The sequence below is a fragment of the Lepidothrix coronata genome, unplaced genomic scaffold (genome assembly GCF_001604755.1).
Source record: "Lepidothrix coronata isolate B3197 unplaced genomic scaffold, Lepidothrix_coronata-1.0 Scaffold6, whole genome shotgun sequence".
Taxonomy (NCBI): domain Eukaryota; kingdom Metazoa; phylum Chordata; class Aves; order Passeriformes; family Pipridae; genus Lepidothrix; species Lepidothrix coronata.
This window is the reverse complement of record NW_016690186.1, coordinates 10,597,015-10,613,251: the sequence shown is the minus strand read 5'-3', so window position 1 is coordinate 10,613,251 and position 16,237 is coordinate 10,597,015. Positions and strand designations below refer to the sequence as shown.

Genomic DNA, 16,237 nt, shown 5'->3' with positions numbered 1-16,237 from the left:
GCTATCTAGTGAGGCAATTTGGTCAAAAGGGTTCACAAAAAATTCAGAAGTCTCTCAAAATTGAGGCTCCACTTTAATGCCTTTAAATGCTGCAATGCAATTCAAAACCAGTAAAACATCAAATCTTCCTACAGTTGACTTGGATTTCTGCTATTCATGTAAGTGTTACTAAACACAATTATTTTTACAAGTATCTTAGAGATATTTTTAAAAATAGTAATTTCTTACATGGTTAAAAGTTACATACAATACACCAGCACTTACTGTGCCTAGTCACATCATCCTCCTGTGGACCTTCAGTCGAAGATGATGGTTGTATCCCCTTGATGAATTGAGCTAAATACTGTAATTGAAATAATTCTCTCAACAGTCTCTAATCTTTCCTCACAACAGAGAAAATAAGAACAGCTGCTTTTAGGAGTCTTGCCACAACAGGCTTACAACTACCAATGCCTACTATCTTCACCATGAATTCAACATGCTGATCAAATGAGAAAATACATTCAGAATGCTAATGCAAATCTTCACTTTTAATAGCTAAGTGTTTTGCAGCTGAAATAAAGTTGTACTGGGTGACAATAGCATTCAAATATTCCTCCTCTTCGAAAGACAAGTATATCCTTAGGAAAATGCTTAATTAAAAATTCATGTTTGCTGTAAATGCTAGACATTTTGACTAGGGAATAAGCTATAATATTCTCATGGTGCTAAACCACAGAAGGAAACAGTTAACACTGATATTTGGAATGTCACCTAATAGCGATAAAACAAATCAGAAACATTTGGACAAAACTGGTGGGAAAACATATGGCTCAGTTCTGGAACTAGATATTAACACTCAACCTTTTGGGAAATGCAGCGAGATAAGTGGCACCACATCCTCACTGTGAGGAAGGGACTGCTGACTCAGCACATGTTTCTACATAAGCAGCGTATAAAATGTTTATTCTGAGCACAAAGCTTTAAGGTTGGTCCAAAATTCTGTAGTGACTGGAACAAGTCCCATACTTCAGCAGCCTGAAAATTGCTGTCTTATTAAATATAAGATAACAAATCTTCAGTATTTCACAATTTTATTGAATGTAGATTCATTCTTTGTAAATTATATAGTCTGATAGTTATTTTTATCCAGTTATATAGTCCCAGTCATCTAAATTTCCAATATAGATTGCAACAGGAGTGCCAAAGTAGCACACAGACACTCAGAAATACTACCTAGATGCAAATGTACTTTGACCAAACATTTTTTATTTTGTAGGTTTATACTACACAAATACTAAACTAGAACCAGTTGATCCCAAGTTTTCCGTTTCCCAAGACTGCAGGCCTAACCGTAAGCCCTACAAATAGTGCCAGAAATCTTAGTTCCACTGAGATCGTGGGAAACGTCCAGTGGTTGTCTGTAACAGCGAGTTTCAGCTCTCCTGGATTTCAGGTGCCTCCTGTGTAAGTATGGACAGGCACTAGTCCTCTGTATTTCCACGACGGCCAACAGAAATAGTCCATACAGCCAGCAGAGTCAAACCTGCATCTCACTGCATGAGGCTGCATCTCACCCTAAAGTCATTATTTACATCCGATTACCTACAGAGCATGCTGGACACCACTGACTTGCATTTGAGTCACCATTACTGTATGTCTAAGTTCCCATGCTCATATTCATCCCTCCATATAAAGGGCAGACAACTGAATTCAGGGTGAGTCAAACCCCAGCTCTGGATTTTGTTCTTTTATAACCTTACTACTGTACAGCAGCACTGGCAGCTAGCTTGTGTTCCAGCCCACAGATGAGCTTAATTTAAGAAAAATGTGTCTTTACTAAGAGTTTATCCTAAGGCATTTATAGCAAGCAGTGAAAAGATGTTTTGACAGGAAGAGAGTAACCTACAGAAGTCTAGGTGTTAAGTGAAAGAAAGACATCAAGGCCATAATAAATTCCAATTATACAATGCAGCAAAATCAATTTTAAAAGAATCCTATTGCACCCCAAAATGATTTTCCATTTTGATCTGGCATTAGAGACACTAAGCTGCTTCTTACAGATAGACTTAAGAAAATCTTATCTTTACACTACTATTCTTCCTTTAGCTGGCTTTTTTTTTTTTTTTCAAAATTCACATAAAGTAGTTTAGTACATGTCTTTGCAGGCACTGGGGTCTGAGGAATTACTTTTTTTTGAAAAAAATGCCACTGACCTTACCCACTAGTCCAATGTCTGGCCCAGTCACAGCCACCTTAATTGAAGATCCTGAAAAGTCATGGCCAGGTCTATAGATAACATAATAATCAGGACCTAATATTCGTTATGAAAAGAAACCACAGAGTGATTAAAATTTTTTTGTGCTGGGAAAAACACAATTTTGAGGCACCCCTGTGGAAAACATAAAACTGTGACAAGTACCACTAGCACATATGACCAAGGAGGCTCAGCTTCTCTGGGCTCGAACAGGTACATAAGGGAGCTTTTAATAAAGTTTTCACTAATGTATACTATAGCATGGCCAACATTTGTACCAGATCTATTCTGAGCTAAATCCTGAATAAAAAGCTGATGCTGGCTGAGAGCATTAACAGGGACTGAAACTCAAGGAAAGCAAGGGAATAAGTCAAAGCACTACGCATTCACAGAAACACAACTGCCTGCTGTGTACAAAACCAAGAAATCACCCATCCAGGTCATGGCAATGACTGTTTTAGTATCTGATTACAAAAGCACCGTAATTTTACTAAATGTTGCATAAAACAGGAATGAGCATTAGAGACTAAGTGCTTTTTTTCCAGTGCTTATTTTTATTTGGTGTCTTCATGCTACCTGAAAAGCATGATGGAAGAAATTGCTAGTGGGCAGAGACCTGACACAGGTGACTGTATTACTCCCTCCTGCTAGGAAGGAAAAAGTTGCTTTTCCCTACATCTAAATAAAACTGTTGTCTCACCTATTGGTGCCAGGGAAGGAGCAGACAATCACAGTGCCCAAATCGGCTCATGACAGGCTGGTCTCTTGCACACAGTTCTCTTCAATGCTGAACATTATTTCAATGAATCCGAGAGAATCCTGAATTTTACTTCAGAGTTTGGGTGTTTTTTTCAATAAGAGAGGCAGAAGATTACAGGAAGCATTAGAAGACAAAAACTTTCAACTATTCTCAGGCAACACCACATGGTTTCATTTGTAGCTCCTTTCAAAGCCTCCAGAAGTGCCATTGTTTATTACTTATGCAGTGAATTTCATGCCACTCAATTGGAATTTTTCTATCAAAAAAAGATGAGATTCAAATTACAATTTTCTCTCTTGGGAGAGAAATGTTTCTTCATGGGAAGAAAGAGCCAAAGGACTCCACGCTCTGAAACATGACCTCATGTCTCATACTAGTTATTTCTTCTTGTATATCTTCATACAGACACATACACACATGGAAATACCTATCTGTCTAACTCTTTCTCAGCCACCGAAGATTTTATTTTCAAAGAGCTGACCACTAAAGTCCAGTAGGCAATGCTCAGACGTTTAAAATGTTAATACTCTTAATGTTCATAAATTACCACTAGGTAGGCATCCTCTTCTTAGAAGCAGCAAAACCAAGACACAGGGTGCATTTAAGTAACTTGCAGCCACAGACAGCCTGTGGCAAAGCTCAAAGCAGAGTTTCATTCTTGGGACTTACAATCTTGAATTATCTTACATGGTTGCTTCCTTCCATTTTGTCATGAGATATACTTATGCCAGTCAAATGTGGTGACAGACCAACAATAAGCTATTAAAATCCCACTTAAATGGAATGGGATAGGACAACCCTGAAAATACAGTCCTTTCAAAAAGATTTCAGCAAAACTTCGTAGAGCTGCAATGCAGTCTAACAGGGATGGAACAGGTGCAATTTTGCAACAGGTTATATGTTAGCAACATACTCATTTGCCTCTTCCAGCAGCGAGGACCAAGTTTCTCACCCTACACCAGTGAAAAGATCAAGTGAGGATGCAGAACACAGATACTGATAAAGCTGCCCGAGAAACTGAGCTCCAACAGTATCTCTCCTGCTTCTCTGCCCATGAAATAAACTGATTCCTAGGATGCTCTAGAATTAGCTATTGCTGACAGATTATTTAAGAACACACACAGTTAGAAGAGAAAACCAATACTTTCATGAATGCAAGAGCTAACTGTGGGATTAGCTGGGACCCCAACTTTCAGAATAAAATGGAGCATTGTTTTGAGAGCTGTTACTTTTCAAGACACCAAGCCAAAAGTGAACCAGAAGGGAAAGGAAAGATGAGATGTGAATGCAAAACCTAAGTCAGATGGGAGTAATAATGCACAATGTGTAAAACTGGCACTGTCCACTTTCTAATGGTGCAGAATGTTCCTTGGTTATTTGGGTGATTTATGATGAAATACACTTTAAACAGGTCAGCAGCTCCCTAAAAGAGAAAATTTGTTGTTTTGGCAACAGTTTGGTGCTTAACAGGAGAGGCTCCAGACCTCCAGGTCGTGCATTTCTCAAACCTGAAAGCATAAAACTCTAAGTGTTTACACTAATGTGAAGTGGGGAGCACTGTGTGATTTTTTAAAAATTGTTGCAACACTCTCAGATGATGTGTGAAGTTAAAATTCCCTGTCCAGTTCACAGAGAAGAAAGATTCTCTTGCATTCAGTGTGTGGAGGCAGAGATGCACAATTTCAGGCTCAGGGAGCCAGCCAGGAAAGCTTACCACACCCAGCAGGCCCTCAAAGATTTTCAAACAAGCACTACAGGAGATTGAAGTTTTTTAAGTTTCCTTGCTGTTTTCAATGCACAACCCCTTAGGCTAACCTCCCTATGTAGTCAGCTAGCTGGAGCCTGTACAAAGAAACACTGCTTCATACAAAATACAAGAAGTCGGAAAAAAAAAATCCCAAAGACCTTTATAGATACTTGGAGGGGAAACATTAAACAGCTCTCACTTTCCCTTCAAGTTTTTGTGCATCCTGAAAGTTTTTCTTACGAGATATGTATTGCTGGAGGCCAGTGGCAGGCACAGGCTCTGATCTGTACTGACTTGTGTATCTGAGTTTTTGACCCTGGCTGGTGCTAAGCATTCTGACACTGGTCTGTATGCTTAATTTCTAGCAACTGAACAGTCTCACTGAAAACTACATTGAGACTGTTGAAGGGTTGAAAACAAGATGTGGATTTCCTACATGTTCCTAGACTAGGGCTGATGTGCTCCACCGAGGTTGCTCTGGGGTGGCCAGATTCATGAAGCCATTTAACATGAACTCGAAGTCTCACATGCTGTTCCTCAGTAATACATTTCTGCTTTTACTTAGTATTATTTTGTTAATAAACACTGAGTGCTGCTCATTAAAAGCTGTGTTTTACTCATAAGTAATCATCTATCCTGATACTTAAGAATGCAGAAAACTAACAGTAATATTTTCTAAAGTTATTTCAATCTTTTGCTTTAAATCTTCTTCTGGGCAATGAACAAAACTGTGAATCGTTTGGCAGTGGGCTTATTTATGCTCATTTGAAAGTATCAAACGACAAGAAGTTGGAAAATATTGCTCAATGAGAGATTTGGAGAGGCTTGCCAATTCAGCTATTGATTCATTCATCATGTCCTTGACCATTTTCTAAGTATGTGCAACAAAATGAAATAATGGGTTTGCTTATTAAACATTTATCATTAGTGTTATATGAGAAGCTTACACTAAACCATGAAATTTAGTTTTCACAAGCTAAAGACAGATGACCTGACTTGAGCCCACAAATCTTTACTCACTTAGCAGAATCAATGGGGGTTGATACCTGAATTAGAAGATCTGATAAAACATCCCCTCTTCCAAATCCCCGAGCAACCTTATCTAACCTTGAAGCTGGCTCTCCTGTTAGCTGGAAGCCATGGCAGGGGGGGTTTACATACCTCCAGAGGTTCTTACCAATCTAAATTTCTTTCTATTTGATTTACGGGGAAGTCCTATTGCAGTTCTGTAGCAAAGACAGAAATCCAGAAAACATCCCTCCGCTTCAGCCACTTCAGTTCACTTCAAACTTTAAAATCAAAACCTTAGTGTCGAGAGCAGCTTTTCCCAAAAATGCTTGAGCACCTATGGTACAGCCAGGTGTCCCAACATACTCTATAGAACAAGAGGCAAAACAAACAATTGGTAGGACGATACCTTACTCTGAAGCAGCTACATTGACCAGAACAAGCCAAAACCCTAAAGAGTGTGTAGGATCTAACCAGAAGGGCAACACATTTTTTCTTTAGAATCAGACAATGCTATTAGTTATAAATTGCTAATAATGCTAATTAAGTTACCGAACCATTCACAAGAAAGCTACAACAAAAGAAGCAGGAAGGGGTCAGTAATTTAATATTACTTCATAAAGTAATATTAAATTTCAAAACATCCAAGTTCTTTTTAGTGGGTAAAAACATTAATATTTTGTGTAAGTACCCTTCAGCCCAATGACCTACTAATAACAACGTTCCTCCTTCTTTTGCTACTCACAGTTTTAAGAAAAAAAAATCAGGCGCCCCCATACTTCAAAGGGAACATACTTCAAAGGGCCTTTCTGCTCTTTCTACTCCCTCTCTTCCTATCTCTTAAGCAGCCACACTTCAACTCATATTTATCCTTGACACCTTAATGAGCCAAAGCATTCACCAGCTTTTCAGCAAGGAAATGCACTATCGAGCCCAAGTACCTACAGATCACTTAAACAACGAAGTGTAATAATTTCCTGAATTTCAACTTAACAGTTCAGGAAATACACCCCCTAGCCAAAGTGAACTTACAGTTAACACTTCTAGAAGTGTAGTCATCCCAATAGGGGATTTTGTTTTGGTTTTTTTTTTTCTCCAGACAAATTATATTTTAATGGGCCTAAAGGGTAGATAAAAAGGGTTCATGCATGCATATGATTTTTATGCTTAATCACCAGAGCTTTGTATTTCTGAAAAAAAAAAAAAAAAATTAAAAGGATAATCAGTGCTGACTATAATCCAAACCTGAATACACACTCTCTTGTATGTGAAGAACACATGGAGTTTGGGAGTACTCCGTATGTCTAAGGCAGTGAAAATCTCCCATATAAAATGCAATCTAAGTAATTGCTATCCATAACCTAGACTGTACCTAAATATTAGAAAGGTGCTTTAAACCTAGTCTTCAACTAACATAAATCAACAGTAAATCCACTGACTGATTAAAAAATAGACCTAACAGTACTTAAGTACTAATAAAACTCCTACATCTATGATACAGTTAAGGAACTCTTTGTTTGATTTGGATCTCACTGTCCCCACTGTCTGCAGCTGAATGAGCTCTCAGATAAACCCTGGGTATCAGGAGGAGAGTACACAGGGACTATACTTTATTACCATGAATATCTGCTATTTAGTTCATTTTAAGTTCTCTATGCAAGTGTATAAAGGAAGGAAAGAGAATAATTTTCTAAAAGTCCTCACAGTTATTTCTTTGTTGCTTTTATAGCTCTTTCCTCTCCTATTTATGTCAGCATTAGCTAACAAACATATATAAACACATTTTGTTATTCAGACCACTATTCCTTCTGAATTAAACAATTCTTTTCACAGGACTGAAGTTAGGGATTTGTAGGATTTGTAGGATTTGAGGATTAGCTCCTTTCCTACTCTGGCACTTAGAGAAGGTGTATATGCAGCAGACAAAAATAAAAGTCAAAAAGTTCAAAAATTTTGAACACAATAAAATTTCAAGATTTTGATATTCCACCATCTTTCAGTGTTAATCAGCCAGTGCTGTGTAAGGTGCTTAAAATATTTTATGTTAAGAAAAAGGAACTGTTTTGCAGTTGCCATTACAGTTATGAAGAAAATAATAGTGATGTTCAACAAAGAAAGTCAAATTGAGGCAACAAAGTCTTATGATAAGTACCTAATTCCATTCTCAAAAGAACAAAAAACCCCATGAGACTGGACACAGCTGGTGAGACCAAATGCCTGTTTAGCCCCATATTCTCTCTCTGACAGCAGCCAACTCCAGATGTTCCGAAGCACAAGGACAGACAATGCCATTTCACAGAACCACAGAGAAATCTGAAAGGGATGGGACTTCTGGAGGTCATGCAGTCCAGCCCCCTGCTCAAGATGGGCTTCCCCTTCTTACTTCTGCCAAAGACCTCACACACTCAAACATTTTCAGTTCAGGAATTTCCTGAGCTAGAAGCAATGCCCTTGCACTTTCTTCATTATCTACTAGCAAATAGTCCATGAAAGTCCTAATTTACTGCCTCTGAAATTCCTTATCTCAATGCTTGGTGATTTATATGTTTAAAGAGCTCAGTTTCAACCACTCCTCACTCCTCTGTAGCTCCACTACGGAGACTTCTCAAGACAGAGGGCACACCCCATTACACAGTCCATAAACTCAGTCACAAGTCCAAAATGGCCAGTTCAACACTCCAAAGAGAAACGGGATATTACACAAGAGTGTTACTCAGCTGTCTGCTGTCTTTGTTTTTTCCCCTCAAATTCTAGTGTTTACATTTTCCAACAGAGAAAAGCTGTTTTTTTAAACGAAAATAGCAACCTAAACAGACAGAAAGCAACGCATTTGAATGCCAAACACGCAACACCTATTGTCATGGGCTCCAGGGTGGCAGTGTCATCAATGTCCACAGTCTTATTTCGGTAGTACCCAGGATGCAGCAGTATAAGTTTCATTCTCACTGTTTCACGTCAAAATAAAAACTAGTTACTGAAGTTTTACTCTAAAACAATCCTCATCATCACCTCAGCCCAAGTCTGAGACTACGAAAATCTGTGGGTGTCCTTCCACTGACTTCTGGGAGAGGTGAAATGTTTTCACAGGGTGCATATCACTAAGAGCTTTCAAACAGAAACATGTAAATATTACTGCTTCTCAAGTGGGAAACTGAGGAATGGGGACTTGCCTGAGATTAGCCAGAAGGTAAGTGGGATACATCTGTTCCCTGACACCTATGGTATCTGCAGGCTCACACAGCCTTGCTGCAGCACAGCATGCCGTAGGTGGTCACTCTGCAGACTAGCATGTGGTCACACTCATAAAGCTTAAAATCAAAAAAGTAACTTTATATAACCCCCCGTAAAAATCTCTGCACTGGCAGCTCCCCTTGCTGGGCAACCAACAGGGATACACAGACTGTAAAGCAGTTGGCTCACGTTCCTGGCTCTCTCTTGATCCAGGAACACAGAACAACTATAAAACCGGTTTTGAGCGTGGCTGTACCCTGGCAGCTCTGGGCCAGGGTGCGTAGGGGCGCTCCCAGCAGCACATAGGTGCGCTCCCGGCAGATCCTGGCGTTCCCGCCGTCCATGGGAAGCAGCCCGCGTGCTTTCCGCCTCCCTGCACGCCCCACCACGCCGACGAGGTGTGCCAGCGCAGCTCCCTCTCGGCGGGCTGGCTGCACAGACCAACAATTCAATCTGGCTCCAATTAGCTCCGGCCGCCTGATGTTTGCAATGAGAGCGCGCTTTGTTTGGGGCGTGCTGGGGACCAGGGGTGGTCCTCGCCCTCCTGCCCCGACTCTGCGCTTTTGGGGTGCCGGGAACCACCCGAGCGCCGGCGCAGCGACCACCTCCCTGCCGGGGCTTGGCGGTGGGTGGCCAAGCGCTTGCCCTCCCGAGGTCGCCTCCTGGGCTACTTACACCGGGGTCGGCTGGCAGGGGAACTGGTTCCAAGCGCACTTGTACTGGGCCTGGACGTAGCTCTCCGTCCCGTCCAGCACCGAGCAGCTCACGTTCTTGTTCACTATGTAGGCGCACCAGTTCCTGGAGGGTGGAAAGACAGCGCCCGTCAGAGAATCCTCCCGCCGGCCCAGCTCGCCCGGACCGGCACCCCGGGCTGCCCCAGCTCGCCCCGCCGCCGGCAGCGCCTCCCGCTCCCGCTCCGGGCGGGCGGTACTCACTTGCTGCGGGAGCCCGGCCGGGAGTACGGCAGGTGCGGGGTGCCGTGGCTGAGCCCGGCGCCCAGGGCGAGGAGGAGCGGCAGCGCCCATCCCCAGTGCACGGCGGGCCCCGGGCACAGCTCCATGGGGCGGCGGGCAGCGGCGGCGGGCGAGCGGGGCGGGCCGGTGCCTCTCGGAGGGCTCCCTCCGTCCGTCTGTCCCTCCGTCCGTCCCGCCCGCCCTCGCCCGCTCCCAGCTCCCTCACTGACGCAAATCCCCCCACCCCGTTTCCGCCCTCCACAGCGGCTCCGCACCCCCCTCCGGCCGAGGCGCCGCTCCCCTCTACCCGGCCGGCCGGCCCCGGCCGCCGCCCCGCTCCATCCCCCCGGCCGAGCAGAAGCGGGAGCCGCCGGCCCCGCGTGGCGCCCCTCGCCATCAGCGGGTCCCTTCGGGGCAGCCCCCGCTCCCAAACCTGCCCGAGCCGGCCGACGGCCGCTCCCGAGCGGATGGGAGGAGAGGGCCGGGCCCCTGTGGAAGAGCTCCCCCTCTCTCGATGACCCGGAGTCCTGGGACACAGCGCAGCCCCGCGAATCGCGGGCAAGAGGGGCACTGGGTTCTCCTTCAGGTGGGGCCGGTGCAGACGCGGTGGGCTCCCGGTGTGCTGGTGGTGCTCCCGGTGGGCGTGAGGGAGGCTGAGAAGGGCTTGCTGCCCTGTAGTCCTGCTTGGCATCAGTGCCATGACATGGCATTCCCTTCAATGGCCCAATGGCTCTTTCCAACCCATTGGCATGGGAAGGGTGCTGGCGGCTACCTCTGCGAGCGATGTACAATAAGCCTTTATTTGTAAGGAGGAGTGTTCAGTGGTTGGAGAGAGCAATGGGCATTCAGATTGACCCAGTTGTTAAAATCCAACTCAAGCACCTCGACTGGGTGACCTGCCCAGGTGAGGCCATCTGCAATGGGTCCAGCGCTGTCAGGACCACACAGCTCCTTTATCTTTCTCAACTCCTGCTATTTTGCAGGTTGGATCTTTGGATTGAGGTGAAACTGAACAAAGAATCAAGGCTGGGCCAGGTCAGGCTGCTCCCACCAGAGGGAAGGAGGGGAAGGGAGACAGCGATGTATGGGTGGAGAAGAGTTTGGGTGGGAGTTTTGGGAGCAGTGCCTGCTGCTGCTGCTGAGCTTGACCAGCCCCAACCCTGTCCACATGTTCTCAGGCCTCCCATGGCCACAGCAGCTGCTCAGGGTTTTCTAGGTCTCACAGGCAGGCAAAGCCAGCAGCAGGGTTGGGCCCTTTCTTGTGCTGTAGACAGCAGCCTGCTCTCCTCACAGTTTGCCCTGACCTGCTGAAACAGGAAAGTTTCATCTACCAGTCTTACAGTTGGTCTCACCTGGCAACTTCACTTGGCCTCTGAGTCTGCAGGGAAATGACCTTTCAATGCTGAGGTCAAAATTATGCATTCAGACTGTTTTTTAGAAGTTGTTTCACTGGAAATATACACTAAAGCTTCCTGTCCCCCAGAGAAATGTGAGCCATTACAGATGCATAGGAACACTTCATTGGCGATAAATAGCAATGGGAAAAGATGAGATTATGACTGTTGCTTCAATCTGTCTTGTTTCACTTGAAACCCTTCTAATGCCCTGAAGCTGCTTTGAAGAGGATAGCACCTCACTGTCTTAAGAAATTGTGCTTCAGACAAGGGTTGAACAATCTGCTGTGCCACTGTTTAGATTTGTAGAAGCGTATCATTCATATTTGTACCGCAGAAATTATCTGGAGTTTCTCCAGCCTGAAGAAGGCAAGACTAGATTTCAATACCTAAAAAGCCTTTTCCCCCTCCTCATTCAGACCAACTCATGAAGTTGGTTCTTTTCCAAGTGACGAGCAACATGGAAGAGCTGTATGTTGTCCCACAAAGGGAAAGTCATTAAATAATAAAAGACTGAGGTCATGCCTGTCTTGAGAATGACTGCACAGTACAAAAATTAATAGGCTGATTTAAACAAAATGAGCATGAAGCAACATATGCAAAACACTGAGCTTATATTTTGGTGAAGGAAGATAAAGCAGATATTACCTGATTTGCCATGAGGGCACCCTACTAACCTGTGAACCACAGACTCAATTGCGTGACCGAACATAACATGGGGCACCATTAGAAGTAGAGTTGTTACAGCCCTTTGCTTACTCCATGGATATGACAGATAATGAATCAGGAGTTTCCTGTAACTTCATGACTCTGTGAATGTTCACTCAATAACTGTGCAAGAAAATCTCTCTCCTGATTTCTGATATGTGGTCATCTCCTTACTGTCTGAATCAACTACTTTGTAAATATTATGAAACGGAGCTTTGACAGCACTTGCTGCCATTTCTTTAAAAGGCTGTGTAAAACTTCTTCCACTGCAAAGCACAGTGCATTTTTGAGTTTGTTTCATTTAAAATAAGCCATAACACTGAAAAACAAAATCCTGCAGGACCATTCTCTTCTTCCCACTTAAACCAGAGCTCTGTGGGAAATTGAATACAAGTGCTGCTTCAGGGAGTGAAGTTTTATGTGTGGCTGCACGATGGCTCAGTAAGGAGTAGCAGCAGAGATGACTTGTGGTGGAATTATTGAACTGAATAAAAATGGATGAATTTGGGCACATGCACAGAGCTCAACTCCTCTAATATTCACTCTGGGCCTATGATATCAGCTGATTCAACAGCAACCAGTAGAGAAATTGGGCTTTGTCAGGAAAATCTTAAGCTCAGGTGCCTGCTGAAAATGTGGTCCAAGCTCTGCACATGGCTGCATTTTTTCTATGGGTGTAACTAGTTTTATTTCAGAGCATAAGTATGAGGGTTAATCGTGTTCTCAAGAAGACAGAAATGCTCACACTTTATATCTCTGTGCTATGTCCTCTCATCTCTAAAATTCACAGAAATCCCAAGACAGATGATCCTTTCAGTACATGGAAAGTATCACTCCACCCCTCCCTACAAATGGAACATGTAGTCTGTGAGTGCACTGAGGAGATCTTCAATGACTGCATCCTTGGCAGAAGGAGATCCCAGATATGACTCCATAAATTCTTTTAAATGTTTTAAAGTTCTTGTTTCTTTACTAAGCATCCTGTCTGTGCTTCCGGCATCAAGATCAACCACACTTTCATATTTTGTAACAGGACAATGATAGGGAAACTACTAGGGCCACATGCAAGGGCCTTCCAGAGAGACTAAAGTGCACAGAGCAGGTAGGCAGAATAAATAGCAAAAACATTATCAGAGTATTTACTGCAGAACCCCCAAGAGAGAAAAGTATCTGTAGTGGTGTGATGCATGGAGCAGGAATGGTGTTCTCCCTGCAGTTCACCTCTCCTATCTATCAGCTTTTTTTTCTGTAGATTTCAGCAATAAATTTCTTTATGAATTCTGGGTTCCTTTTCTTCACGTTCCCTGCCTGAAAAAAATTGCCAAAAATAACTTGTGGTTTTCAGAGAGGTGTTTGTACTCCCTTGATACTTCTTTGTAATAAAAAAAGGTCTCTCGTCTAGAAAAATTGTCTGTGGCACAGAAGGTCTCTCAGGCACTTCTTTCCAATCAGGCTTTACATTTGGTCTTGTATTAACTCCATCCATTGGTCAAAGCAGGTCACAGTGTCCCTCTGGAAAGATGAAACTGGTGTTAGGCAACAAAGAAAAGTTTGAAAGGAGACTGTAGGAAACTCCAAGCTAACAGAGGAAAGCTTGGATTGAGGTGTATCGTGCATGCTGCTTTGAATGTACTAGGAAAAAAACTCCATGGGGAAAGAGGGGTTTTGAATACTGTTTTGCAGAGACATGATACAGCCCTGTCACATTCACTTGGCCTGGTGCATAGGTCACTACATGGTAATCTTAACATTAACGTAAACATTTCTAATTTGAGTCTAGGATTGGTGTTCTCCAACTTTTCCCCTCTCAGATTTGACTGTGAGCTTTGGTTGCAATACCTTTTAAAAATTATTCCCCATTGCAAGAGGCAGGTTTCAATTTTTAAATTTTTATGTGTAATCACCTCAATAAAGTATGCCAGACACATATTTATCTGTGAATGTTTAATGAAAATTAATGACTGAATGAAAAGTAAGTAACAGATGCTAATAAAATTACTCTTTATAAACACATTAACTTAGAGTGAAAAATCCAAGCTCTAGTCAGGGATGAATAAATAAACAAATGAAAGGAAGAAGAACAGAGTATTTTGGATTTCTCCTTACTGAAGAGCCACCTTGAAGGGCCTTAACAGTTATCCAACCACAGAGATTTTGTTAATGCCACAAAAAAGGTCTGTAGCAGAGATCCATTCTAGGAGCTCTGGAGTATGCAGATATATAGCTCATGTGGTCCTGACCAGTGCTCGGCCACATCTTCACTTGAGTGAAGTGCTATATTTGCCTATCTAGGTGACAGTGGTGTTGGGGATGTTTCAGTGTATGGGCAGGCAACCTGAAAACTCCAGCCTTTCTTCCTTGCTGTTCCTTTCTTTTTATGGAAAAACATTTGTGCTACGTTTATTTATTTAAACAGAAAAACAAATCGGTGTATTACAGAGAGCCCAAACATTGCCTAGTTGTGGTATGCGTTAGGTGTTTGTATTGAAACTGATGCTCTTTATTGTCATACTTATGGGTTTGATTAGAGAACAAAATAAACAAAGGCTAGTCCCTGGGAGCAGCTGTCTCAGCACACCATTACTATCGGTTCAAGGCCTTAAGGCAGGACAGCAGAGATCAATATACATTATTCTCCACCAGGAAGAATGATCTGCCTGAGTGCTGGAGCATCATTAACTGCAAGTATGCCACACTTGTGGAACATCCTATCTACTTTATACTGAATAGTTGGGACAGCTAAAGAAATAACGTGATTAAGGTCTATATTGCTTCTATACAAAAGGTAAGTGCTCTCTCATATTACTTACTATATAATGTGAGAGGACTGACTGATGTTACCATGGTTTTCCAACCACAGAAGTCTGGACATCACAGAATAGGATGACAATCAGAAGAAAACGTTTTCCTGCTCCGCAGGATCTTCAGCGAAGAGCTCAAGCTGGTTGGCACATGCACTAAGGTGGAAGAAGCTAAAGAGTACTGGAAAGAAAATCAGAGGAGATCACCATTCCTTGGCAGATGGGCTGGAGATGGGAGGGTAGAGGAGATATGGGGTAGAGGTTTCTTTTGTGTCTGCTTCTCTGTGATTTGGTGAAATTGCCAAGTGACTTCAAAGGAGAGGGTGCATGATGCTCTTCTGTTCTTTCCGCAGCTACTACTGCTCTAACCTTCATATTTAATAGGACAAAAATGGTTTGTACAAAGCTACAGTTTCTACCTGTAGCAGAAACCTGCAGGCAAATTGCTGGAACATACTTAAGAGACTGAGTCTGAAGCTGTATGCGTTGTTTGCCCTTGCTGTAAAGAGTTTATTTGAATGTTGCTTGTTGTGAAAAGAAGAATTTTCATATTGTTTTAATATCTCACCTCTGATGGTAGTGCAGTATTTCAGAATAAAGAATTAAACCGAGGGCATTAATTAGTGTGCAGTCCTTACCTGCAGTATAGGGCAGCTTCCACAGTTTCCCAGCATGCACCGCCCTTGTCAACGTGCTGCTCTCTGCTTGAACATGACGGATTTCAGCTTTCATAATTTTTTAGAGATGAGCTGGAAACGAGAGAAGGGAGTGGCACATGACTTTACAGTGTTTGGGACAAAGTTGTCAGCAGATTTTTAAACAATGACATTGCTTCTGATAGAAAATTATTCTGAAGCTGTAATTCCTTGTTCATCAGTTTATCCAATCTCTGGCTGAAGTTCCTGGTGTTTTAAATAAGCAAGAAAGTTATGTGAGTTTAACTACAACAGGTATGAGTTTCTAGGTGGACATTAGAATCTCAGTTTAGGTGTAACAGATGTTGGTTTATTTCAAGGAATTGATTATAAATGCACTAAGTCCACTTAAAATTAAAATAATAATCTCTTCCTGAAAATAAGAGGCGGACATTCTTTATGTTGGTAAGACCTAATACTGTAATCACAACATCAGTCTTGCTTCCTTGGAAAAAAATAACTCCTAGCCTAATTGTTTCCCAAGGAAGAAACTAACTGCTAATTTTAAGGAGGCCTTCTCTATATTTCTTCTGATCCTTATCTATTTTGCATTCAAAAGCAAAGTTAAATTTAACTTCTATTCAACTTGCACACTGTAAAGAAGACTTAGAAATCATTAAAGAAATAAAAGAAATTCTGAAAGAAATTCTGTGTTTCAAAGTGAACTAACCAAACATGAAAATGCCAAGAATATTTGAAATAAG

At 42.5% G+C, this 16,237-nt stretch overlaps 1 protein-coding gene and 1 long non-coding RNA gene across 2 annotated transcripts in view; both read right to left on the bottom strand.

Annotated features, from left to right (window-relative positions):
- Positions 1-10,042, bottom strand: part of EMILIN2 (elastin microfibril interfacer 2) — a 31,400-nt gene extending 21,358 nt beyond the window's left edge. The window contains exons 1-2 of the mRNA XM_017831532.1: positions 9,918-10,042; positions 9,658-9,780 (exon numbers count right to left, since the gene is read on the bottom strand). Coding sequence (XP_017687021.1) covers positions 9,658-9,780; positions 9,918-10,042 — 248 coding nt within the window. The remainder of the gene's footprint in view (positions 1-9,657; positions 9,781-9,917) is intronic.
- Positions 10,043-12,744: 2,702 nt separating this feature from the next.
- On the bottom strand, positions 12,745-15,696 carry LOC108505278. The gene is made up of 3 exons (XR_001877440.1): positions 15,477-15,696; positions 14,848-15,019; positions 12,745-13,549 (listed from the first exon to the last, which is right to left on the bottom strand). It is a non-coding gene; the product is annotated as an uncharacterized LOC108505278 (long non-coding RNA).
- Positions 15,697-16,237: the final 541 nt, after the last annotated feature.